The sequence below is a fragment of the Podarcis tiliguerta genome, assembly GCF_965153285.1.
Source record: "Podarcis tiliguerta genome assembly, chromosome: 9".
NCBI lineage: Eukaryota > Metazoa > Chordata > Lepidosauria > Squamata > Lacertidae > Podarcis > Podarcis tiliguerta.
This window is the reverse complement of record NC_139542.1, coordinates 58320271-58347840: the sequence shown is the minus strand read 5'-3', so window position 1 is coordinate 58347840 and position 27570 is coordinate 58320271. Positions and strand designations below refer to the sequence as shown.

Genomic DNA, 27570 nt, shown 5'->3' with positions numbered 1-27570 from the left:
TAAAATAAAATGATTTTCTCCACCTTCAACCCCTGCATACACACGTTGAAAGTGCATTGCCAGGCATTAAAACCTTCATTTGGTAACCCCCACAAAGGAAGCACCAACCAACCCACTGTGATTATTAACAAGCTGTCAGTTTAACAGTGGATGGTCGCCCAGCATCTGTAATGAAACTAAGAAAAGTTGCTGCCAGTCTGTTTGCTGATTCTGAAGTGGTCCATTGATCTTGTGTGGGACATAATTCACCTGAATTGAATCAGGTGAATCTGCTTTGGAAATTGAATAGGGTGGATTTCTCCTCCATCTCAAATAATAGCATGTAACTTATTGTATATCGGAGGCCATATTGGAAATACTACATGGTGAGGAATTAATCTTCTTTGCTTTCTTGAGAACATTGTGGGTAGCTTGACATGAGTGGCAGCACATATGCTGTACATATTTTACTCTGTTTCTGTTCGTTAATATAATTATCCCAGTAAAATATCCTGGACTCCTTTGGAGTTCATCAGCAGGATAAAATCGCTGATTCTTCGCGAGATCAGCTTACCTGAAATATTTTTTCGTCCACCATCTTCAATATGTAGCTGTCCGGGTGTGCGTTCGGCTTCTGCTGGGATGTGCTTCTTGAATGTGCCTTGGATCACTCCCAGAGTCTTCTCTTCTCATGAGGTGGCCAAAGTATTGGAGTCTCAGCTTCTGGAAGGACAGATGCTGAAGCTGAGACTCCAATACTTTGGCCACCTCCTGAGGAGAGAAGACTCCCTCGAAAAGACCCTGATGTTGGGAAAGATGGAGGGCACAAGGAAAAGGGGACGACAGAGGATGAGATGGTTGGACAGTGTTCTCGAAGCTACCAGCATGAGTTTGACCAAACTGCGGGAGGCAGTGGAGGACAGGAGTACCTGGCGTGCTCTGGTCCATGGGGTCACGAAGAGTCGGACACGACTAAACGACCAAACAACAACAACATAGCCCTCCAGAATTTGCTGGGCTACAGTTCCCATCTTTCCTGACAGCTGGCTATGCTGGTTGGGGCTAATGGCTGTTGGAGCCCAGCGATATCTCAAAAGGGTCACAGGTCCCTTGTGTTGAAAGATGGGTCTGTATAGCCATATATGTGCTCATGTGAGGGAAGAAAGCACGTTATTTTCATTGGAGTCAGATTGACTGGACCCCAGACTACTTGTAAGGGGGGAAAACCTGTAGTAAAACAATCTAAAATAATGCTAACATGCAGAGTTGCTCCTTGACATTTTCCATAAAGTTTGCTGGTGCTGATATGTGCGCAACTTGAGGTGTTTTATTCATTTATTTTTAAGAGCTGTAGGCTGTGTTTCTCATGCATATTTTTAGCTTTATCTAGATTCATGCATCCTGACATACTTCCTGATTCTGAGCAGTGAAGCGAGAACACTGAGTTCACACTTTCTGCTTCTCGGCTTGCGTTGCTCCTAAACGGTTTTATTTGGATTTTCTTGATTGAGCATGTGACAAACGCAATTTACCAATACTTTCAAAGAGACTTTTCAACGACGATGCTGTAGTGTAGCAGAGTGGGAAGAGAACAGCCTTTCTAAGCAGGAAGAAAGTTTTGTCGCTTCAAACGAATGTTTGCAGTACAGGAATTGTACTGCAAAGTAATGCAATGCGTCATTGACTGAGGCTGAGGGCTGGGTGTGGCTGGCTGTTATAGCCAGGGAGTCGACCAGAGGGAAGAAGTTTTCCCTCTGGTCCATTGTCTAAATCGTGCCCCAAAGCTTGCCTGCAATTGGCCGCAACCACAGAGGAACCCCAGCAGCCAGCACAGCTGGCAGAAGAGGAGGTTCTGCCCTTCTCTGGCCATGCTGAAGCCAGAATTTGCCCCCAACCACAGCTGCGCCAGGCTGCAACCATCACTCCCCACCAGCCGGCAGATAAACAGCTATTCCCACATACAGTAGGAGTCGTACAACAGACTTTAAATGGTTCGTAAGATTTCAGAGCATTGCTTGCAGGAGGATTTTATTTATAGCCGTTTATCTCTTTAAAAATCTTGCTAGATGTGCATTGGGTTTTTAAAAGGGTGAAATGAAATATCCGGGAGCAACGCGTTAAAGCCATGTTAAAGTGTATATAGTAAATGGAAAAGAGGTGCATATTTATTGCCTGCAACTATTGTGTGGAAAGATTTTGTGAACTGCTCCATTCTTTGTTGTGAATTGGCTGTTAACATGTGCACCAACAGCTTTTATTTTCCCTTTCCTCTGGTTATGAGCATATAAATTTACGTATGTTTTGAGGGATGCTTTCCATCTTCATAACTGGATCACTTCCAGAAGACCTGCAAAAAGAACAGTCATCCTGTACTTGTACAAAATTTGTTCCATAGTTATACTATGTCCGCTATTTACTGAAGATTCGGTCTAGTTTTTTATTAATAATTTTTCAAAAAGAAACAAAAACAGTCAAACCAAACAAACTAAATAATTTGTGAGGAACTTCTGTGACACTGAACCAAACCATTGTTATTCCACACTTTGGGCTATATTTTCCCCTCACTTTCCTTACTGCAAACAATTACATTTTTTTTTTGGAAAAATATTTGTTGGGAAAAATTTGTCATGCCCATTTGAATTATGTAACCTTAATTTTCTGGCATGTGATTGAATCCCGCTTGCACCATAGCAACAATCTTAACTTAAACTTAGTTAATATGATTAGACAGCAAATAAAATTGTTGCTTAAAATATTGACTTATGAAAGTTGTGGATCAGACATTGGTATGCAGAAATCTTCTTGACATACTTGTGTCAGTCTCTGAAGAATGAATCGTTATAAATTCATTTATGGGAGTCACTTGCAAGAACACTCCTAGTAATGAAAATTGCTTCAATAATCTGAGTAAGAAATTTAACCCTATGAGGGTTTTTTACTATGTCTTCTGCAGTCGTTGACAGCTATCAGTAATTATGATGCATTTGTGCTCCACCTTAAGGAATGTCAAAGCCATTGAGCAATGTGTTGTTAAGTTTCACTTGAGCAAGAATTGTGCTGTGCCCTCTTCTGGTATAGCCCATAAAATTGAATTTTGCAGTATCTCTGAAATTTGTACTATAATCTCATGCATTTTAAAAATGTGACCTCATTACACATTTGTTTGACATGTTGCAGAAAAAGTACCGAAAAGGATCAGTTGACATTTCCAAAATCAAGTGTGTGGAAATCGTGAAGAATGATGCTTTAGTTATTCCCTGTCAAAATAAATACCCATTTCAGGTAAGTTTCTAGGGTTGAAAATGCAGTCAACTCCATAAATAACTACAAAACAAACTTATTCAGTCTAGTCCAGATGTTTGGACTACAGCTCCAGGAGAGCAAGAGGGTGCGCACCGATCCCTCTTGCTCTCCCGGCTTCAGCAATAGCTGCGCAGCCTGCATTCGCTCCATAAGACGCACACACATTTCCCCTTACTTTTTAGGAGGAGAAAAGTGTGTCTTGTAGAGCGAAAGATACGGTATATCAGTGTCACAATAGCACCATACATATCTATGGTGCAACCACAAATTTGAATACTGTGTACACCTTGCCTCAGTAAGGATATGCAGAGCTGGAAAAGGTTCAGAAAAGGAAAACCAAATGATCAAGGAGATGGGACTACCCCCCTATGAGGAAAAACACAACATTTCCTGTTTGTGAGTTCAAGGGGGAAAGTGAGCAAGGAGAAGGTTGAGAGAAGTTTGGGTCACTCATTGAAGCTGTGTATTGGAAGATTCAGGAGAGGCAAAAGGAAGTACTTCACGCAACACTTTGTTTAACTATGGAATTGTCTCCCAGAAGATTCTGCTCTGGTCAGACCTCACCTGCAGTACTGTGTCCAGTTCTGGGCACCACAGTTCAAGAAGGACACTGACAAACTGGAACGTGTCCAGAGGAGGGCAACCAAAATGGTCAAAGGCCTGGAAACGATGCCTTATGAGGAACGGCTAAGGGAGCTGGGCATGTTTAGCCTGGAGAAGAGGAGGTTAAGGGGTGATATGATAGCCATGTTCAAATATATAAAAGGATGTCACATAGAGGAGGGAGAAAGGTTGTTTTCTGCTGCTCCAGAGAAGCGGACACGGAGCAATGGATCCAAACTACAAGAAAGAAGATTCCACCTAAACATTAGGAGGAACTTCCTGACAGTAAGAGCTGTTCGACAGTGGAATTTGCTGCCAAGGAGTGTGGTGGAGTCTCCTTCTTTGGAGGTCTTTAAGCGGAGGCTTGACAACCATATGTCAGGAGTGCTCTGATGGTGTTTCCTGCTTGGCAGGGGGTTGGACTCGATGGCCCTTGTGGTCTCTTCCAACTCTATGATTCTATGATTCTATGATTCTAATATGTAGTGATAGCCACCAACTTGGATGAACACTACCTACCTGGGCAGATGAACGAGACAATCAGAAACAGTACCTTCATCTTGACAGAACTGAGTGTTAGTTTACTGGTCCAGTCTGTTATGGATCCCAAGCACCAATTTTGCACTTATTGAGGAGATATGAGCTGTATAGTAGTCAATAAAGCACAGCCAATATTGCCACTCTTATCATAACTTTTCTCTTCTTCGTCCTTTCCAGGTTGTGTATGAAAACAGCACACTTTATATTTTTGCTCCCACTGCCTACAGTAGAGATCAGTGGGTAAGGAACTTGAAAGAAGGTAACTGCAGCTGTTTATAACATTTGCATATGAGTGGAGAGAAGGAAAGAACCCTGATCGAAAAGGCTAACAAAGAACTTTCTCACATGTGCATACTGATGCATCCCCAGCCACCATTATTTAAAAACAGAAAATAGCAATTTGCGTCTAGTGATATATTTCTTGGTGAGAGGGAGGAGAAGTCAACTGAAAACTATGTGGGGTAGAACAGTGAGGAGGGGATCATAACTACTTGTACAAGTCATGTCTTCATAAGAAATAATATTTCAACATCTTCAACTTTTATTTCCCTCTTCTTGGGAACCCTAAGAATAGATCTAGATACCATCAAATGCATCTTCCTTAAACACTTCCCTTCTGGTTAATGCTAATGTTGGAGCATGGTACATGCAGGAGATAACAAGCTGCTTAACCCTTCCTGCGTCTACCAGCAAATGCTTTCTTCAAGGGCAAACATTTTCCCTGCAGGCGTCTTATGGTCTTCTTATGATCTTGAAGACTGTCCCAGCGAATTCTTTTTAAAGTATTTGCAGGAGAGAATCAGTGGACAAGGGATTAAGCACCTCTACCCATTGATTTTTCTCTCTTGTAGTTCCCCTACCAGTCGTTACCCCATGTTTATGTTATGGGGCCAAAATAGGACTCCCAGTGCTATGGTGCTGAGTAACATCTAATTCCAAGAATGGGCCTGTAAGGGCCTGTATGTGGGCCTGTAAGGAAGTAGGAATCTCTAATGGAGGACTCTCAGCACCTGACTAAATTGTAATTCCCAGAATTCATTGGGAGAAACCGTGATAGTGAAATTGATGTAAACTCAGTATAAATTTCAAGTAGAGGTTGAGGCATAATTTAAGGTCTTTGACTGTGTAGAATCCCCACTTTATCTACTATGTTTTGGATTATGAGAGCAGCAAAGCAAATAATAATAATAATAATAATAATAGAACTGTATCCCACACAAATGTATCCCAAAATAAGGAAGTACTCAGAGCAAAGCCCAAAACTTCATTTTACCATAGATGATTTGGTCGTTAATGATACGGTAGATCATTTGACTTTTAATAATGTCTGAATAATGCCTGTTTGCATAGATATTTTATATTTCGGTGGCGTTTTTCATGTTCCGGTGTACTTAATCTCTGAAGAGTGGAGATGTGTCAATAAGTATGGTTCCCTTAGGCTAAAATATTAACAGTGCTGAAGCTAGAAGATTAAATTACTAACAAAACATGGCATTTTGGCCTGAAATGTTGGCATTTTTCTTTCTTGTAGAAATAAAAAACAACAATAATATAATGGTTAAGTACCACCCTAAATTCTGGACAGATGGAATCTACCAGTGCTGCAGACAAACAGAAAAATTAGCGCCTGGATGTGAAAAATATAACCTCTTTGAAAATGGTAAGTGCTTGTATTCATTGTACCAGGGTAGCCAGACTTCAGGCTTGTACAATCTGCACCCTTATATCCCGGAACCCTAAAGTACACCAACTGGACCTAGGTTGCAAACTAGTGGCTCAGGTAGGTAGACATACACTAAGAATTAAGAGTCAAAGGCTCTGAGCACATTTTCAGCCCAAGACTTTTTGATCCGTATCAGAACCAAGCTCACCAGGCCAAGCGTTCTTCTTCAGCAATTTAATGTGGTAGTGGGGAAGCTTTTTAGTTGCTGCTGTTGTGTTGGAATCTAACCCCACCTGTGTGTATCTGAAGAAGTGTGCATGTACACAAAAGCTTATACCCAGAACAAACTTAGTTGATCTCTAAGGTGCTAATGGAGAATTTTTTAATTTTTTTATTTATCCCATCTCTTCGATTTCCCTCCCCGCAGCCTCCCAGATTGCTCCCCTTCCTCTCCTCTCAGTTATTTCTCTTTATGTTCAGCTGCTCTGGTTCCAATATGAACTTTCAAAAAATGAAAGAGGAAATGGGAAGTGTGTCCCTCGATGTACTTTTGGAGGCAGGTAGATGGTAATGATCCTTGCCAGCTTATAATGAAAGCCAAGAGACCAACTCTATGAGGCTGAGGTGTATTCGCCCCATAGCATGTGGTGTAGTGGTTAAGAGTGGTGGACTCGTAATCTGGTGAACCGGGATCGATTTCCTGCTGCTCCACATGTAGCTGCTGGGTGACCTTGGGCCAGTCACACTTCTCTGAAGTCTCAGCCTCACTCACCTCACATAGTGTTTGTTGTGGGGGAGGAAGGGAAAAGGAGATTGTTAGCTGCTTTGAGACTCCTTAGGGTAGTGATAAAGCGGGATATCAAATCCAAACTCCTCCTCCTCCTCCTCTTCTTCTTCTTCTTCTTCTTCTTCTTCTTCTTCTTCTACTACTTCTTCCCTCATATCTGTTGAAGGGACAGAAGAGGCTGAGCGCAGAGCCAAGAGCAGAATGGCTTCAGTGGCTGGCTTCTCCTGAACACGAGAGAGGAGGAGCCCCCTGCCACCACTGAAACTGTGCTTCACTGGGCTCTGCGCTCAGCCTCCTCCCGATGATGTGTGCGCAATGCGTGCGCATAATGTCACATGCATGCAACTCGTGCTGGGTCCGTGGCGTTGTACACGGTACCTCTGATGAAAGCCGTTGTGAGCAGCAAGGTTCGTAGACTTTGTGGCCATGCATAAGGATGCAGCTTTGGCAACCCTTGTGTTTAATAATTGCCAGTCTTGCCAGTCTTGTGCAAATCACCCAGAGATATGTCAGCAGATCCCAATCTACCTTAAGGTCATCCCTGTTGTGTACTATTTATGGACCTACTTAGACTCATACTATAAGCAGGGTGATTGCTGCCACCTCCATAAAGGTTCCTATTCCTGTTTAAATGCTTCTGCCTGTGGTGGTTATTATTATTATTATTATTATTATTATTATTATTATTATTATTATTATTTGAATTTATATACCATCCTATACCCAGGGGTCTCAGGGACCTTGGGGTCCCTTTCAACTCTACAACTCTACAATTCTTCTGACAGCATGTTCAGCACACTACACCATACAGTGTCACCATACACATTTTCGGATTCTGCTTTGAACCACAATGATGGTTAATGTTGATGCCAAATTAACTTAATGGGTTAGACCCAGTGTGGAAAATTTGCACATCAGAAGTGGGGGGGAGAATGCATGAAATCCTGCGTCTCGCTTTCATCTGTGTTGGTTAATCCATAACCATTTCCAATAGTTAATCAATCAGCAGCATGATGTGATTAGGGGAAGTGCAACCATTCTGATCTTTCAAAAATCTTGATGTTACATACTTAAGCCTTTAACAGATACCTCTAAATTCAGACTCTGTGATTTCTATGGTTTGTTTTAGGTATGAAGACTTTGCCTCCATCAATGCCGGATAAAAGTAAGGTAAGGAGAGAATTCAGAGCACTAAGGAGCTATAGCTGATAAGAGTTAATGGTTGCTAGTCTGATGGCTGTACTACCAGCAGTATCAGAGGTGGTTTATCTCTGAGTTGCTGTGGATCACAAGTAAAAAAGTGTTGTTGTGCTCAGGTACTGCTTGAGCTTCCTATTGGCATCTGGCTGTTCACTGTAAGATTTTATGGGTCTTTGGTCTGATTCAGCAGGGGTTGTCTTATGCTTTTAACTTACATTCAGTTCTGTACTATTATAATTGGAACTATATATTTCAGGTTGTAATACAACCTGAAATATAGGTAATCCAAATCCAATGGGGGTCTGAATAAAAGCTCCAACTCCACAGCCTAGGACCCTCATACCTACGGGACCGCCTCTCCGGGTATGCCCCACAGAAGACCTTAAGGTCCATAAACAGCTGCACCCTAGAGGTCCCGGGCCCTAAGGAAGTTAGATTAGCCTCAACCAGAGCCAGGGCCTTTTCAACACTGGCTCCGGCCTGGTGGAACGCTCTGCCTCATGAGACCAGGGCCCTGCAGGATCTGATTTCTTTCCGCAGGGCCTGTAAGAAAGAGTTGTTCTGCCTGGCTTTTGGCTTGGAGTCAATTTGATTCCCTCCCCCTCTTTCTTTTTCTTTCTCCTCCTGTTGATGAGGCTGCTTTTTAATGTTTTAATGTTGTATTTTAATCTTGTTTTTAAGTTGTATTCATTCAACTTGTTTTTATTATTGTTTGTTAACCGCCCTAAGCCCGGCCTTGGCTGGGGAGGGCGGGATATAAATAAAATTTATTATTATTATTAATGGACTCAGCATATACATGTTTGGAAACATGTATCTGCTGAGGCAACATATCATTATACCCCGACTGTCATGTGCTGTACCATATGCTATGCTTAATTATTCTACTCAGAGCAGTATGCTGTACTTCCATACAAATGCTAGTATTCAAAGGCATATGCTTATGCTAGATCTGTGCAAATAGGTTTCTGTCTCTTCTGTCAAAACTCCCAAGCCAATTCTTAGCAACCAAACACACACACCCTGCAGCTTGCCTCCCCCCCCAACCCCCCCTACATCCTACCTGTTCTAAACTTGCTAACCTAAGCCCAGGTCTTTTGTAACACAGTTGTGCTAACCTTCTGTTGTCTTAATGGCTTGTTCCCCCCACGAGGTTTCCTCCCAAGGAAATCGGTTGTGACTTAATTAACAATTAACTCATGTCAATTTTCTAGGATTAAGAGGTGTCTCCATTTAAGATGTCTGCCTGACTTAATTAGTTTTTACTTATGCTAATTCCAAGGACTTTGAAGTTGGTCTCACACAAGACCCAATGATATGTCTTAAGTCAGAAGGATCTGACATCCTGTTTTAACGTACCAGTTCCAATTAAAGTCTGACATTTATTAAACCCAGGCATTTAGCCCTCCCACCAGACCTATAACAATAACCTTAATTAAATATAACGATTAGAATCTGTAAGTGAAAATAGTTCTAATACCTTGTTTCATTTTCAGAGAAGGCCCCCACCCCCTGTTCCCCAGGAAGAAGAGGAGGAAGAGGAAGAAATAGTAGTAGCCATGTATGACTTTCAGCCCACGGAACCTCATGACTTGAGACTGGAAAGAGGTCAAGAATATACCATCCTTGAAAAAAATGACATTCACTGGTGGAAAGCAAGAGATAAATACGGGTAAGGAATCTTAAAAAGCAGAGACATCACCTTGCCAACAAAGGTCCGTATAGTTAAAGCTATGGTTTTCCCAGTAGTGATGTATGGAAGTGAGAGCTGGACCATAAAAAAGGCTGATCACCGAAGAATTGATGCTTTTGAATTATGGTGCTGGAGGAGACTCTTGAGAGTCCCATGGACTGCAAGAAGATCAAACCTATCCATTCTTAAGGAAATCAGCCCTAGGTGCTCACTGGAAGGACAGATCCTGAAGCAGAGGCTCCAATACTTTGGCCACCTCATGAGAAGAGAAGACTCCCTGGAAAAGACCCTGATGTTGGGAAAGATGGAGGGCACAAGGAGAAGGGGATGACAGAGGACGAGATGGTTGGACAGTGTTCTCGAAGCTACCAGCATGAGTTTGACCAAACTGCTGGAGGCAGTGGAAGACAGGAGTGCCTGACATGCTCTGGTCCATGGGGTCATGAAGAGTCGGACATGACTAAACAACAACAAAGGAATGTGACCATTATTTCAGCTTTTTAATACTGCCAGAAATGGATGGTACAATGATTCCAATAGATGTAACTGCATTATGATGGCCATTACCAATATTTAAATTGTTGGTGAATGGGCGTCCAACCTTTTTTTCACTCAAGAGCCAGCACCCCTCCAAAGGTGGTGTGCCAGCATGCCTGGGTACACATTTGCATGCATGCATTCCAGGAACTTGCCTGAAGGCAGCCACCACCTAAGAATGGATTCATGTTTGCTGATGCGCTGGCACAAAGAAGACTTCTATCATATGATGCAGAAGGGAGCTTCCTTCACCCCACTCCTTGCTTGCAATACACATGCGAGAGAGAGAGAGAGGAAAGATCTTCTGCTCTTCTTCCTGTAGTTTCCATTCAATGGCTGATAAAGTGATAATGATCTATAACTGCTGTTCTCACCACTTTGCCTGCTCTCTAGAATGATAGTTAGAGATTGTATATCTTCGTAAGGCATTGGCCTGAAGCTTCTGGAAGCACAGAAACTTTTTAAAACAAACAAACTATAATTTTTTAATAAACAACTATGGCACAAATAGGGACGCGGGTGGCGCTGTGGATTAAACCACAGAGCCTAGGACTTGCCGATCAGAAGGTCGGCAGTTCGAATCCCCGTGACGGGGTGAGCTCCCATTGCTCGGTCCCAGCTCCTGCCAACCTAGCAGTTTGAAAGCACGTCAAAGTGCAAGTAGATAAATAGGTACCGCTCTGGCGGGAAGGTAAAGGTACGCCTGCCCGTATGGGCCAGTCTTGGCAGACTCTAGGGTTGTGCGCTCATCTCACTCTAGAGGCCGGGAGCCAACGCTGTCCGCAGACACTTCCAGGTCACGTGGCCAGTGTGACAAGCTGCATCTGGTGAGCCAGCGCAGCACACGGAACGCCGTTTACCTTCCCGCTGGTAAGTGGTCCCTATTTATCTACTTGCACCCAAGGGTGCTTTCGAACTGCTAGGTTGGCAGGCGCTGGGACCAAACGACGGGAGCGCACCCCGCTGCGGGGATTCGAACCGCCGACCTTCTGATCGGCAAGTCCTAGGCGCTGAGGTTTTACCCACAGTGCCACCCGCATCCTATCTATCTATCTATCTATCTAGTTCTTTATTATCCTGTGCATTGCTTTGAATACCCTGTGTGGGCTAGATAGATGACTGTGGAATTTATAAATAAATGCAAGTTTATTTCTCTGACATTGTTATAATATGTATTTTCTAAGCATGGGTTTCTTTTGGTCACTTCTAGAAGCAAAGGATATATTCCAAGCAACTATGTAACAGGAAAGAAGTCCAACAGTCTAGATCAATATGAGTAAGTAAATACTTAAATGTAGTACCCAGGAGCAAATTCTGTATGTATGTATTTTGGCAACTGAATAAAAATAATTGGCTGAATCAAGTGAGCTCTGACATACACGTCTACAGTATTCTTCATTCACCAGTTTGAGAGTAAGCTAACATTTAAAAAAGCACCCCTGACCGGTTCCAAAACTTCATAAAAGCTGTTGTTCTGTAAAACACCTACTGATACCTACCCTCTTTATTCACAGAAAATCAACACAGTAGAGCAGCTAAGGGCCACTTCACATTTTACATTAAGAAAAATTGATATATGCATATATGAGTACACATCACAAGGAAATAAAGCTAATTCAGAACTCCTTGTGACTTGTTACAGACATAACGCCGCTATTTTATTTGCCATGATTAAGATATTAAAAGCAGTTCGTGGTTTGAGCTCCCCCTTCACACCTCGTCAGCACAAACATTCCCACACATTTTCCTTGTCTGTCTTGATCATGCTCCTTTATTAACTGAGAGAGAATCTGGTTAGCATTAACGTTTTCTAACAATGCAGATATTTAACACTAGGTAAAGGTAAAGGGACTCCTGACCATTAGGTCCAGTTGTGACCGACTCTGGGGTTGCGGCGCCTCATCTCGCTTTATTGGCCGAGGGAGCCAATGTACAGCTTCTGAGTCATGTGGCCAGCATGACTAAGCCACTTCTGGCGAACCAAAGCAGTGCACGGAAACGGCGTTTACCTTCCCGCCGGAGCGGTACCTATTTATCTACTTGCACTTTGATGTGCTTTCGAACTGCTAGGTTGGCAGGAGCTGGGGCCAAACAATGGGAGCTCAACCCGTCACGGGGATTCGAACCGCTGACCTTCTGATCAGCAAATCCTAGGCTCTGTGGTTTAACCCACAGCGCCACCCACGTCCCTTTATTAACTGTTCCATGTTCTTTTATTAACTGAGAGAGAATCTGGTTAGCATCAACGTTTTCCAACAATGCAGATATTTAACACTAAACCATGGCAAACAGAAATGTGGTGCGTGTATTTCTGTATGCATTTATAGGGAATAAACACAGAACAGAGAATAATGGCATAGGCGAAGGAGCTCATAACCTATTCCCAAATTCTTAAGCATGATTAAAGGATCAGCAGGATGTCTGAACTGGATCTGTTCCATGTCACATCCAAAGTCAGCAGCCTAACATATTACAGCTTTTGATTTTCCCCCCTTTCTCTTTAGATGGTACTGTCGAAATCTAAACAGAAGCAAAGCTGAACAACTCCTAAGAAATGAAGTAAGCATTTGCTTTATAACGTTTCTAAGTACAACATAAAAACTTTATTTCATATGCTTGAATGAATCATAAATCATTCAAATAGGAAAAGTTTGATGAATGAAGTTTTCATTTTTTATTGGATTTTAGGATAAAGAAGGTGGTTTCATGGTGAGGGACTCTAGTCAACCAGGGTTATATACAGTATCCCTTTATGCAAAATTTGGAGGGTAAGTTGCTCAATCCACAGATTATACCCCCCCTTGACGATTTCTTGCTTGTATGCATATAAACATCTGGCTTCCTCATTTAAGACAAATCACACATATATTATCATCAAACCTTTTCTGTAGAAGTAAGCTGAAACATGTGCCTCCACTCAATTATCCAAACAGGTCATTGCATCAACTAAATTAGATCAAATGATGTCCTAGGATTGGTTTTATTATTCTAGCTAGTTGGAACTGGTCTCTTCTTTGGTAATGGAAGTTTAGAATAATTAAGAAGGTGGGAACAGTCTCTAAATTAATTTCTGATGGGCTATATGACCACCCGCATTAAAGTCAGAGCTTCTCTCGACTTCAGTCCAAAGTCTCATCCACATCTGTGAAGGCTGGCGTTTGCTGACCTCAGATTCCCATGAAACTGTGAGGCAGCCCCTCAGCCCCTCGCCTCCATTTTCATGAGGAACTCTCCTTGTTCACTTAAGCCTCAGAATGGATCCTGTGCATTGCCTTTGCACATACCAAGGATACACTTTATGTAAGTTGCTGTGGAACGCCCTCCCATCAGATGTCAAAGAGATAAATAACTACCTGACATTCAGAAGACATCTGAAGGCAGCCCTGTTCAGAGAAGTTTTTAATATGTAACGCTGTACTGTTTTTAACACTTGATTGGGAGCCGCCCAGAGTGGCTGGGGAAGCTCAGCCAGATGGGCAGGGTATAAATAAATTATTATTATTATTATTATTATCTATCATCGGGAATATATATACAGTGGTGCCTCGCAAGACGAAATTAATTCGTTCCGCGAGTCTCTTCGTCTAGCGTTTTTTTTGTCTTGCGAAGCAACCCTATTAGCGGCTTAGCGGATTAGCACTATTAGCGGCTTAGCGGCTATTAAAGGCTTAGCGGCTTAGCGGATTAGCTGCTAAAAGGCTATTAGCGGCTTAGAAAAGGGGTGGGGAGCGGAAAAAAATCTCAAGACTCGCAAGACATTTTCGTCTTGCGAAGCAAGCCCATAGGGAAATTCGTCCTGCGAAGCGCATCGAAAAATGGAAAACCCTTTCGTCTAGCGGGTTTTTTGTCTTGCGAGGCATTCGTCTTGCGGGGTACCACTGTATAGCTGTAAAGTTCACCAGAAATGTATTTGTTTTCTTTAATGTTGCTTTTTATTCTTCCTTCTCTCTCAATTTGAATTTTTAAAATGCCGGTATTACAAGCCTGGGGTAGACTAAATAACTTTACTAGCTTGTAGGGTTGGTCTCACACATGTGTGAGTGCTTGTGCTTAAGCTACCTGCCTACTTCTACTGTAGCTGCATTTTCACAATCGTTGCGAACAAAAGAGGCAAAGACTGTAACTGTTCTTTAGCAGCTCACTTCAGTTAACAGTTTCAGGGCAAAGTTTGTGCCTCAGTTACTCTACTGATTGAAAAACACTTGTAAATGTTTTAGTAAAATACTTTATTAGCAAAATACGTAACATAATTATGTCTAGAGTAAATGAAAAAACCAAATTATTCTTATTGTTATTTTTAGAGAAGGGTTATCTGGAATAAGACACTACCATATAAAAGAAACGATGACATCACAAAAGCAGTACTACCTAGCTGAAAAACATTTATTTGACTCCATTCCTGAGCTAATTGAGTATCATAAACACAACGCTGCAGGTAAATGAGTCCAAGTTTCTTATCACTTGATTGAATGCTGCTTAACAATCTAGTTGCATAACTTCGGGAGACAAGTACATCTTCCTAGCTAGAGAGCCTGTTGCCCCCTGCATAGGTCTGCATTTTCAAGCTCTGTCTCCAAGCACGCCCCACCCCTGCCGCTTTCTGTAGGAAAACCCACTCTTTAATGCTAAATCGGAACAAATGGCAATTTGGGTTTTCCACGGATTGTTGTTTGCTCCAATTCAGCAGCAAAGAGTGGGTTTTCATGGGGAAAGTGCTGGGGAAAGTGTGGATGTGTGCCTAGAAATGCGATCCGAAAGGAAGTCCAGATGAACCCTGCGTACCCAAGTGGGGTTTTTGGATTTGTTTTACAGTAGTATTCCATGCTTTATCACACCTTGCCCCTAAAACTCCCTTCAGTTTCAAAAAATAATTTGAAGTTCAGCATGGGGGTCGTCTGCTGCTCGAGAAACAAGTTAGATGTAGACTTTTAGTTTTTAAATAATAATTGGGGTGTTTTCCCTGGATACTGTACGTTTGGTATTTGCGCAAGAAAGCAAACTATTATTCTGTACCCCTCCTGTGCTCCCCCTCTTATTTGACTTTTTTTAAACCTTCGTGGTTCCAAATTATCCTTGTAATGTATTCTATACCCTTGAACATTTTTAACTGCAGGCTGCTCCTAATTTTTTAAGCTTCTGAGAACACTTATTTTATTATATATTAACATATTTGACAGCAAAGTGAATGATTATTAATTAACAAAAATATGGCAACCCAATATCATGGTAAGCACTAATAATAGCAGGACTACATTACTACCCTTCCTAATTCCTGATATAGTCTCCATATGGATTTCCCCCAAACTTTCAGGTCTTGTTACAAGGCTACGATACCCAGTGACTCCAAAGGTGAAGCCCTCCCCAACTACGGCAGGATTCAGTTATGGTACGTTTACACACCTACATAACAAAATATTTATTTTGAAAGTGTGGGGATTCTATAAATCAACAAAGAGGCAATTTTGTTTGAAATTGAGTATCTTCTTATGTTCTTGGTAACGGATGGTTCAACATCTGCAGTGCTGAAAAGCCTTATCAACTCTGTAAGCCTATGGTTGATGAAATTAGACATGACAGTCATGTGATGGCCCTTACATGCTTGTTTTTAATTGACTAAATAACAGCCGTGGAATGGGGCGATCTGGATGAGGACCACTGCATGAAGGGTGGGGTTTTTTTTAACTCTTTGCCCCTGCCACGGTCCTCTTTTAGATCCTCACCTCCATGGTTGCTATTTGCCCCAGGGAAGTTGACATTGGCACTTGTAATGTTAGCCCAGAGCAACTAGCAGCCACAGGAACAAAGAGTTAAAAGAGCCCCCTCCCTACACCTCTTGGAAAAGAGCCTTCTAATAAAAGCAGAGACATCACCTTGCCAACAAAGGCCCGTATAGTTAAAGCTATGGTTTTCCCAGTAGTGGTGTATGGAAGTGAGAGCTGGACCATAAAGAAGGCTGATTGCCGAAGAATTGATGCTTTTGAATTATGGTGCTAGAGGAGACTCTTGAGAGTCCCATGGACTGCAAGAAGATCAAACGTATCCGTTCTGAAGGAAATCAGCCCTGAGTGCTCACTGGAAGGGCAGATCATGAAACTGAGGCTCCAATACTTTGGCCACCTCATGAGAAGAGAAGACTCCCTGGAAAAGACCCTGATGTTGGGAAAGATTGAGAGCACAAGGAGAAGGGGACGACAGAGGACGAGATGGTTGGACAGTGTTCTCGAAGCTACCAGCATGAGTTTGACCAAACTGTGGGAGGCAGTGGAAGACAGGAGTGCCTGGCATGCTCTGGTCCATGGGGTCACGAAGAGTTGGGCACGACTAAACAACAAACAACAACAAAGAAGAAAACAAACACACAAGCACCAATCCTGTGATTGGGGTTGTGTCTCGTTTAGGCCTTAAAATAGCCTTTCCCAGAACAATATAGTAGGATCTACTCTTCCCCTACTCTATGATTATTATGGTAGGTTAGGTCCAACAGTAATTCATATGAAATACAATAGAGTGTAACTAGACTAAGGGGGAAAGGAGAAATATTGGCACTAGACTGAAAGATGCTGGATCAAGAATTAATCACCATGTTAACGACAGATGGGATGTGGAGTAATGTCTTAAATTACAGAAGCATAGTCTCACACATTAGGGGTTGAAGCTTTCTTGAGAAGTGACACAAGCGGCCCAGAGAAGTACTAGATCGCAGTGCTTATATTTTAGCAAACAAAGGCTGGGTTGGCTTCTGTCAAGTGTGATAAGCATGAGAGATGTTGCTTCAGAAGGGGCAAGTGGATTAAAGTACACAATCTACATTTTGTTGGTTTGGGCCTATCCACACCTTCTTCGAGTCACGGTCCGGGTTTTCTCTTGATTGATGTTTGCTCTGATTTAGAACTGAATACAGTGGTACCTTGGGTTACATACGCTTCAGGTTACATACGCTTCAGGTTACAAACTTTGCTAACCCAGAAATAGTACCTCGGGTTAAGAACTTTGCTTCAGGATGAGAACAGAAATTGTGCTCCGACGGCACGGCGGCAGCGGGAAGCCCCATTAGCTAAAGTGGTGCTTCAGGTTAAGAACAGTTTCAGGTTAAGAACGGACCTCCAGAACGAATTAAGTACTTAACCCGAGGTACCACTGTAGTGGGTTTTCCATGGGAAAAGGAGCAGGGACAAAAGGGGATACCGCTTGGATCCCTGCCTAGAAAGCGTCAGTCAAGCAGAAAACTGCCTGGACGAGCCCTCAATAAAATGTCTCCTGTGAAAGATTTGTCTGTATCAGAAAGTTGGGAGCTTAGTGTCAGGGAACTGCCATCGGAGCTGGAGGCGGAGAGGAGGCTCCAGAGGGATGGCGGAGAGGGTCCCAGTAGGGAGAGAGGTAGCCCATCCACTGGGGAAGGAAATCAGCGTAACACCAGTGGAGAAGGGGGGCAGATGGGGGAATCAGAGAGGTGGCTCCAGGACTCCTCCCCGGAGACCAGCGGAGAGGGCACGAGTACTCCGCTGCCCACACCCTCTTTGCGCAGAAGACTTCCGCGCAGGCAGAGTAGGAGGAGACTGGGCGTCAAACAGCTTCTATGCTGGAAGAGGTTCAAGAAACGCCCACTGACGGATTCTGCCAGTGACTGAGGCAGCCACGGAACTTGAGGCTGTCCAGACAAGAAGGGTTCAACCAGGCAACCTAGCCAGGAGTAACGGCAACTTACGCACGAGCAACCCCTAGAACCATTACACTTCGGTATAAAAAGTTTTAGATTTTTTTAATAAACAAAACAAAACTACAAGAACCTGTTGAGTGGAGAGGATTCCTGAAGATCCAGTTGCTGTGGAGTCTTTGAGAAAGATGTCCCAACTATCCATTTTTTAAGGAAGGCTTTGAGAATGAGAAGTGGGGATCCTGCAGCGAGTGCCAAAGTTCTCTGGTTGTGGGGAAGGATGGATAATGGTTTTGGCTGGGTCTCTTTCAGAAAAAGAAAAAGGGAACCAGGGGGGGCATAAGCATTGTCTTCCTCTGAACACCTTCGTTTTATTTTCCTCCCTTGTAGAGAAATGGGAGATCAATCCTGCCGAGCTCACCTTCATGAGAGAGTTGGGCAGCGGCCTTTTTGGCGTGGTGCGCCTTGGCAAATGGAGAGCGCAATATAAAGTGGCCATCAAAGCAATCCGAGAAGGTGCAATGTACGAAGAGGACTTCATAGAAGAAGCTAAAGTGATGATGTAAGTAACGTGTACAGGTGCTTTTAGAACCCTAAAGAGCCCGGTCCTTATGTATCTTCTCCCGAGGGTATTTGCATGCAGCTTTCTTTATTTAAAGGGACGCTGGTGGTGCTGTGGGTTAAACCACAGAGCCTAGGACTTGCCGATCAGAAGGTCAGTGGTTTGAATCCCCGCAACGGGGTGAGCTCCCATTGCTCGGTCCCTGCTCCTGCCAACCTAGCAGTTCGAAAGCACGTCAAAGTGCAAGTAGATAAATAGGTACCACTCGGGTGGGAAGGTAAACGGCGTTTCCGTGCGCTGCTCTGGTTCGCCAGAAGCGGCTTAGTCATGATGGCCACATGACCCAGAAGCTGTACACCGGCTCCCTCAGCCAATAAAGCAAGATGAGCGCCACAACCCCACAGTCGGCCACGACTGGACCTAATGGTCAGGGGTGCCTTTACCTTATTTATTTAAAGTACAGTGGTACCTCGGGTTACAGATGCTTCAGGTTACAGACTCCGCTAACCCAGAAATATTACCTCGGGTTAAGAACTTTGCTTCAGGATGAGAACATAAATTGTGCTCTGGCGGCGCAGCGGCAGCAGGAGGCCCCATTAGCTAAAGTGGTGCTTCAGGTTAAGAACAGTTTCAGGTTAAGAACGGGCCTCCGGAACGAATTAAGTACTTAACCCGAGGTACCACTGTATTTTTATTCCACCTTTCCAGGGAATTATGTTCACATGTGGTGGGGGTTTAAATGTGTACAATTTTTCTGGCAAAGAGTCTTTAAGGAGATAACAGAAATCACTGGGTTAGAGCTGACTGAACGTCCAGAGGTAGCATTATTATCAATTTACGATGGAGTGGAAGGTTTGCAGGCTGTGAAGGACTTGCTCACAGATTTATTGACAGCTGCACGCATTATTATAGCCGGGAAGAGGAAGGGGCAGGCAGAATATAAAATAGAAGAATGGTATAAAGAGGCGTGGGGTATAGCTATTAATGATAAATTAACTTGTGCCATTAAGGTAAGATGGGGACTAAGCAGGAGAAATTATTTTGAGGAGATATGGAGGGTGTTTGTAGAATTTGTTCTGTTAAAATAGAAAGGGGTAAAACCATCGCAAGAGGTGTTGAAATATTGGAAGCTTGGATAGTTACAATAGAATGGTCTTGGTGGTGGGGTGCACATTTTTATTCTTATTTATTTATGATTATTACTTTGTCAAAATAAATAAAATATTTAAAAAAAGAAAAGACTCTCATAGGGTCCCACAAATATGAGGAGTCAAGCCCTCAGCTCAGTCTTTTAGACATGATGTGCACGAAAAAGCGAATGGAGGGAAACTAACTCGGACACAATTCTTAAAAGTCATAAGTCTTATAAATGACCAGCTGGGATAGAAATAGTTCGGGCAGCTTTAGGGAATGGCCAAAGACAGCTGGTCGCTCAGCAGAGGCAATGAAATATATGGATTTTAATTCCTTTCAGGAAGTTGACACATCCGAAATTAGTCCAGCTGTATGGTGTCTGCACCCAGCAGAGACCCATTTACATAGTGACAGAGTTCATGGAGCACGGCTGCCTTCTGAATTACCTTCGGCAAAGACGTGGACACTTTACGAAAGACCATCTGCTGACAATGTGCCAGGATGTTTGTGAAGGGATGGAGTACCTGGAGAGAAACAGCTTTATTCACAGAGATCTGGTAAATAATATACTGAAGAGTCTTTATATTTTGCTTCGTGTAGAAAACGTAATTATGAAAGAAACGGTGTTCAAAATGCCACTGATTTTGGTGGTTTGTAAATACTGTCTTACTCAGTTGGGGTGACCAAAGGGAAAGGAAAGCAAGATTCTTATCCCTTAACATATGCCAGAGGTTTTCAACCTTTTTGAGTCCACGGCTCCCTTAACCAACTACATTCTTTCTTCGGCACCCCTGTGGGGCTCAGGAGCCCAGTTATGTCACCCCTTGCCTGCAGAGCTGGCAGCCTCTCACACTTTTTTGAACACCTTCCCTTGTGGAGTGTTCCCTCAGCCCAGTGGCGTAGCGTGGGGGGTGCAGGGGGGGCCGGCCGCACCGGGCGCAACATCTGGGGGTTAGGGTTAGGGGGTGCAAATCCATGGGTTAGGGGGTGCAAATCCATGGGTTAGGGGGCGCAAATCCACGGGTTAGGGGGCGCAAATTACTTGCCTTGCCCCGGGTGCTGACAACCCACGCTACGCCACTGCCTCAGCCTCTCCCCTCTCCTTGGGAGTCCTCCAGGGAGCCACTGTTGCCGTCCCTGGTCTCTGAGCTGCCCCCCCTCGCCCCAAAGAGAGGGGCCTCCCAGAAGCACAATTCGTTTGCAGAGCTTATAACCAGGACTGCTGCAATAAACAGGTGCGCAAGCCTTGGGGAGGCAGAGACACAAGAGGGCATCAGAAGAGGGAGGGAAGCAAAGAGGAACAAAGGCCAATGTTGCCCGCAGCACCCTTGACCATCATTCAAGGCACCCCAGGGTGCCATGGAACACTGGTTAGAAACCACTGGCATGTGCTTCACCCTGCATGATGAGTTGCACTTGCCAAAATTCTCACTTTGGCATCTCTGCTAGTATCCTGGTTTTCTTTGCATTTGGTTACCCCATGCCTGCATAGGCTACTGGATACAGTCATTTAAGAGTCCCTGATACATCTGATATTGTTTGTCTTCATCATTAAATATTGCTTTCTCTTGGAATAGTAGCCAAGCTCAGGAGTTGTGCATGGCACTTATTTGAGATCTTTGGACAAGGGTCAGGATACAAATGTAACTAATAAATATGTTATTTTGACTCTCAGATACAGTGGTGCCCCGCAAGACGAATGCCTTGCAAGACGGAAAACCCGCTAGACGAAAGGGTTTTCCGTTTTTCAATGCGCTTCGCAGGACGAATTTCCCTATGGGCTTGCTTTGCAAGACGAAAATGTCTTGCGGGTTTTGAGATTTTTTTTCGCTCCCCACCCCCTTTTTCTAAGCCGCTAAACCGCTAATAGCCTTTTAGCAGCTAATCCGCTAATCCCTTAAGCCTTTAATAGCCGCTAATAGCCGCTAAACCGCTAATAGCGCTAATCCGCTAATAGGGTTGTTTCGCAAGATGAAAAAACCGCTAGACGAAGAGACTCGCGGAACGAATTAATTTCGTCTTGCGGGGCACCACTGTAATTAGGGAACAGATAGCCTTTTCTTTTTCTTATGCTTTCATATGGAAACTTCAAGAGATTTTCAGACTGAGGACTGATTTCAGACAGGTGTATCCCCATGTGAGAATGAGGCACCAAAGCTACCTACCATTTTTAGCCACCCCAAATATCAGTTTGTGATGTTCAGTTGGCTGAAGTATTTCATGAAAGCCACTTCAGTCCTAGCTGAACTTGGGATCTGGCCAACGAGAGCTTATTATGCAATAAATTTGTTAAGGTCTACAATCCCTGTTTGTAATCTTTGCTATAGCTCCTGTCCCTTGAAAATACGTCTGCCTCTCATTCTGCTGCCCTCAATGGCATCCAAAATATGCCTCCACCTGAGGCAGCCACTTGAGGTGTGCTACATGCGGGTGGTGCTGTGGTCTAAACCACTGAGCGTAGGGCTTGCCGATTGGAAGGTCGGCGGTTCGAATCCCTGCAACGGGGTGAGCTCTCGTTGTTTGGTCCCAGCTCCTGCCCACCTAGCAGTTTGAAAGCACGTCAAAGTGCAAGTAGATAAATAGGTACCACTCTGGCAGGAAGGTAAACGGCGTTTCCATGCACTGCTCTGGCTCGCCAGAAGCGGCTTAGTCATGCTGGCCACATGACCCAAAACCTGTCTGCGGACAAACGCTGGCTCCCTTGGTCTATAGAGCGAGATGAGCGCGCAACCCCTGAGTCGTCCGCAACTGGACCTAATGGTCAGGGGTCCTTTACCTTTAGGGTTGCCTCTGCACAGTTGCAGTTTTCAAAATTTAAGCTTAGCACATTCTTATCTGGCTGTATCGTCACTGTAAATAATAACATGCCTGTGTTTTCCCTCAGGCTGCTAGAAACTGCTTAGTGAATGAATCAGGGGTGGTGAAAGTGTCTGACTTCGGAATGACAAGGTACTGGACCCTGGAATTTAAGTGGATGCATTTTGCATGGGCAAGTGTGAAAATTACAAGGGGACCAGAATTTGTACCTAGACTGAGCCTGCATAAGCCAAATGCAGCTTTGAAAGGGACTTCTGAAGACTCCCGGGGGCGGGGGGCGGCGGAATCAGATTATGTCATTGTGATTGGTGGATTCAGAAGTCTTTCCACTCATAGATGGAAGCCTGCAGCAGCTGCATACCTGAAACTGCAAAAAAAAAAAAAAAAAAAAACCCAACCCAAAAGAGTTGCGGTTGCCAAATTCCTGACAGCTCCTAATACATGTGACCAATAAATGCGAGTACAAGTACAGATTACAGTGGTGCCCCGCAAGACGAATGCCTCGCAAGACGGAAAACCCGCAAGACGAAAGGGTTTTCCGTTTGCAGAGGCGCTTCGCAAGACGAATTTCCCTATGGGCTTGCTTCGCAAGACGAAAATTGACGAAAAATTTTGAGGGTTTTTTCCGCTCCAAAACCCCTTTTTCTGAAGCGCTAAGCTGCTAAAAGCATTTTAGCAGCAAAACCGCTAATCCCTTAAGCCTTAAAAAGCCGTTTTTAGCGCTTAAACTGTCAATAGCGCTAATAGCGCTAATCCGCCAATGGGCTTTCTTCGCAAGAGGAAAAAACCGCAAGACGAAAAGACTCGTGGAACAGATTCTTTTCGTCTTGCGAGGCACCACTGTACAAGTTGTTGCAGATTTAAATATTAGATCCACAGTTAATACTTTCAAATGATGTTTGTGAAGTTTACAAGTAGCCACTAGGTGGAGGTGTGAACACTTACCTCTTGATGGGCTTCTAGGGCTGGTTTCAGACTGGAGGAATCATATAGTGTTTTCCTTTTTTAGGTATGTGCTTGATGACCAGTACACAAGCTCTTCAGGTGCTAAGTTTCCTGTGAAGTGGTGCCCCCCAGAGGTTTTCAATTATAGCAGGTTCAGCAGCAAGTCAGATGTCTGGTCTTTTGGTAAGCTGGCTATGTTTTTATTCTATTTTAAATGTGGAGGTATTGTTACTATTGGCTACAAACCGCCCACATAATTTGTATTTACTCTTTAGAACTGGGGTGGAGAACACTTTGGCTAGTGGGCCAGATTCTTATCTCACCTACCCCTTGTGGACCAGGTTTGACAGGTGGGCAGAACCGGCCATTTCTCAATCACCTGACATTTTTTACCTTCAAGGGTCTCAGCCCCTTTCAAAGCACTCATTGAGAGGGGTTTCTGAAGATCTGATAAGCCGAAGCATCGTGTGATAGTCATGGTTGCATGAATAGGCCATCAAACCTTCTCTTAGATGTTACACATAATTTATCTCTTCAGTCCAACTACCGTATTTTTCGCTCTATAGGACGCACCAGACCACAAGATGCACTTAGTTTTTGGAGGAGGAAAACAAGGAAAAAATATTCTGAATCTCAGAAGCCAGAACAGCAAGAGGGATCGCTGCGCAGTGAAAGCAGCAATCCCTCTTGCTGTTCTGGCTTCTGGGATAGCTGCGCAGCCAGCATTCGCTCCATAAGACGCACACACATTTCCCCTTTTTAGGAGGGAAAAAGTGAGTTATAGAGCAAAAAATACAGTAATTTTTCTCCATATGGCTTATTCTCATTCTTACTGTTCCAGTGTCAGTTCTAAATTATCTTAGAAGACTTGGGACCAGCAGGCATAAGGGACAATAAGTAACTTTAAAGGAATTATTTCCTGTTAACATATTTGCCATTACAGATACATGTATGTTCTAGTTTAGATAACATCTCTCTGGTAATCAGCCAATGGTCTTTTTGTGCCTCTTAATTTTTCAGGTGTTCTCATGTGGGAAGTATTTACTGAAGGCAAAATGCCCTTTGAGACAAACACGAACTATGAAGTAGTGACTATGGTTAGCCAAGGACACCGTCTATTTCGGCCAAAGTTAGCATCTAAGAATATTTACGATGTGATGTTGTTGTGCTGGCATGAGGTACAGTACCTTATCTTTTAGTTGTACATCTCCATGTGATCCCTGATATACAATATAGGAATGCTTTATACTTAACTATGAAGACGGAGAACAATCAAGGCTAAAGAACAGAGCAAAAAAAAGAAGTCAGGATAGCTCAGTCGGTAAAAGCATGAGACTCTGAATCTCAGGGTCGTGGGTTTGAGCCCCACATTGGGTAAAAAAATTGCTGAGGGTTGGACTAGATGACCCTCGGGATTCCTTCCAACTCCAAAATCCTGATTCTATATCATTTGAAAGGAGAAATCTAGTACAGACCCAGGGTTTCTGTACACTGGAGCAAATTGGATTTGCACCGACTTGTCTCCCCATTAATGTAGGGGCATCCCATGGTTTTCCCAGACCTTCCCCTCTTTAAATGCTATCTCCCCCCAATCATTGGAAAGTCCAAAGGGTCCAGGATCAAAGAACCCTGCATTTACAGGGGGAAAGGTGAAACAGGGAGGGCATCATGCTCCAGTGTGGACAAGCCTTTTGAGTGGAATTTGCATGGTTCCTGAATTGTAAGAATGAGCAATCCCTACTTGATGGAATCACTTTGGAGGCACAGGTGAGAGATGCCATCAAAAAATAGAAAGGGGGAAGTAATTAGAGAACCCGTGACACCAAGAAGTGACTGGCTTTCTTATAGGTCATTGCACCTTCGTTTTTTTTTGGGGGGGGGGGAATTAAGTAGAATTGCTTACATCAGATACATGCAAAAGATTTCCCTCTAACAAAATAAAACCTTTATCGTTGTTAGCCAATTCATCCTGATACTTCTAAAGTCTGGGCTTAGTTGGAGGATGGATCCAGAGATTTAGTAATAGCAGTGAAGAATGAGAAATTATTTGCTTCACTCTCTGTTCTAAAAAATAAAAATCCCCATACTTTTTACCCATTTGTTTTCCCTCTGTGACTCGGGTTGAGCTGAAGGTCTCTAATGTTATTTTGAAAATATTTATTTTATTCATTTGCAATTGTCCCCCCCACAATTATTTGTGATCTGAGCAGTACACCAAGTGAATTAATGGAAAGGTGGCAGCGGTGGAGCAATCCTCTCTACTACTGAATTATTAGCTTTTACCTGCTGTTTTGTTGTTGTGTTAATAAAAATATTGTTTTAATCAGAGTTGAAGAATCGGCAGCTCACAATAATGCTATCTATTAATTTCTAGAAACCGGAGGGACGCCCTACATTTCAGGATTTGCTGCAGATGATTGATACGATAGCAGAGGATGCTTCCTGAAAAGGCATGAGAGGAACAAAGTCGTTCACAGGAGAGACAGCATTCTGAAAAGCCATGCTCCTGGATGTTGCTTCAAAGGGCCACACACAGAGAGAGGACAACAACGCACAGTTTCCTTCTCCTTAAGAGGAAGTGTTTTACCAAGATAGCCATAGTTTTCTCAGCCATTTAAACAGTCTGTGAAGTAGGCACTGATGAGGCTTGATGAGGTGGAAAACATAGTTCTTGGCTGGTGGAAGAAAGAGAATGGAACCACACTTTGAGCCCTAAATTGCAGAGCAGTAACTGGATTTTATAAAAGTCTCTTCCCACTTCTATCAACCAAATGTTGAGGAGTGGCAAGGACTAGATACTTCAGCAGCAATGTTTCCAAGGCTTTCCTGGAAATGCAGTGTAACATTGGCTCACCAAAGCTCTAAATATTGCCTTTCGCTCATGATCTTGCAGTGCTCTTTTGTTTTGCTTCCTTTAATAGTTGGCACTGCAGCACCTCTCAGCTGTGCCACCTCAAATGAAGGGCCGTGTTCTTTTAATCTTCTCACCTGGACTTTTTCTACAGAATAACTGTAGAGGCAGACCAGAAGCTAGTCTACGACTACTGCTACTCTGTGCATTGTAGCACTTAGCGGATAGAGAACTGGTGACTGGATAGTGCGCTATATTAGCAGAGGCTGAATTCCAAATCCCTCTTCATCAATGAAACCCTTATGGGGATTGTGGGCCAATTGCTATCTTTCAACCTAACCTACCTCACAGGGTTGTTGAGAGGCCAAAGGGAGAGAGGACAAGAAATTCTCTTGAGTTTCTTAGAGGAAGGGTGGGATAAAAAAAATGTAGAAGTTCTAGTGGATGACAAGCTGCTGCAATTCACCCTGAGCCTATGGATTAGGAAAATGTATTAAATAAAGAAGAAAACCTGCTTAGGGGGGACTTTGACACAGCATTCATATTTATATATATATATATATATAGTTCACATCCTGTAAATATATACACTGCACACATGTATTTATATGAATGGGACTTTAGGTTTTCTTGAAAGATTTGAAAAGTGCAACTTGTTGAATCCTTTTTATGTTGCACATGTAGTTGAACACATCGCCAAGAGCTGAAAGAGTAAGGTTTCAGCGTTATTATAAACTGAAGAGTTATTGGTCAGTGTGCTGCAGTTGATAAAATGCTCTTCGCAACCCTCATGAAATATTGTACCAAAAATGTGTCCAATAAATAATATGCATATTGTTTGAAATCTTGATAAAGGCTGTGCCACGGATTTTTATTTCCAGACTTGTCTGGAATTAATTTTAACACTTTTGCATTAGGATTCCCCCAAGATGTTTCGCTGCGCTACACAGTGTGACATTACAAGGAATATTCAAGCCTTCTGCAACATCCTACCTCTGGGATCATGTGCTGCTTTACTAGACACCCAAACCACCTTAGATGCAGGAGAGAAGCTATAACTCAAAAAGGTAGGCCTCCTGACAGATTACATCAAATTATGATTCCTTGTAACCATGAGCTCCATAGTATCCAAATTATATCCCCAAGGATAGCAGAATTACCTGCATAAATTCAAGCAGATGGCATCTGAATAACTGCTATTTTATATAATACAGTGGTACCTCGGTTTTCGAGTGTCTCAGAAGCCAAACGTTTCGGAACCCAAACGCCGAAAACCCGGAAGTGAATGCTTCCGTTTTCAAA

At 43.3% G+C, this 27570-nt stretch overlaps 2 protein-coding genes across 8 annotated transcripts in view; both read left to right on the top strand.

Annotated features, from left to right (window-relative positions):
• The window catches only part of TEC (tec protein tyrosine kinase), a 75926-nt gene extending 48804 nt beyond the window's left edge, over nucleotides 1-27122 (top strand). For all 6 annotated transcript variants that reach the window (XM_083458219.1, XM_083458220.1, XM_083458221.1 and 3 more), the window contains 16 exons: nucleotides 3157-3261; nucleotides 4603-4684; nucleotides 5957-6085; nucleotides 8005-8045; nucleotides 9572-9747; nucleotides 11516-11581; nucleotides 12810-12864; nucleotides 12994-13073; nucleotides 14607-14740; nucleotides 15617-15691; nucleotides 18350-18521; nucleotides 19996-20212; nucleotides 22540-22604; nucleotides 23482-23600; nucleotides 24438-24595; nucleotides 25792-27122. In XM_083458219.1, the coding sequence (XP_083314345.1) occupies nucleotides 3157-3261; nucleotides 4603-4684; nucleotides 5957-6085; nucleotides 8005-8045; nucleotides 9572-9747; nucleotides 11516-11581; nucleotides 12810-12864; nucleotides 12994-13073; nucleotides 14607-14740; nucleotides 15617-15691; nucleotides 18350-18521; nucleotides 19996-20212; nucleotides 22540-22604; nucleotides 23482-23600; nucleotides 24438-24595; nucleotides 25792-25863 (1746 nt within the window). In that variant the 3' untranslated portion in view covers nucleotides 25864-27122. The remainder of the gene's footprint in view (nucleotides 1-3156; nucleotides 3262-4602; nucleotides 4685-5956; nucleotides 6086-8004; nucleotides 8046-9571; nucleotides 9748-11515; nucleotides 11582-12809; nucleotides 12865-12993; nucleotides 13074-14606; nucleotides 14741-15616; nucleotides 15692-18349; nucleotides 18522-19995; nucleotides 20213-22539; nucleotides 22605-23481; nucleotides 23601-24437; nucleotides 24596-25791) is intronic.
• Nucleotides 1-27570, top strand: part of LOC310685618 (uncharacterized protein) — an 850221-nt gene that overhangs the window by 503761 nt on the left and 318890 nt on the right. The gene's annotated exons all lie outside the window — the stretch shown is intronic.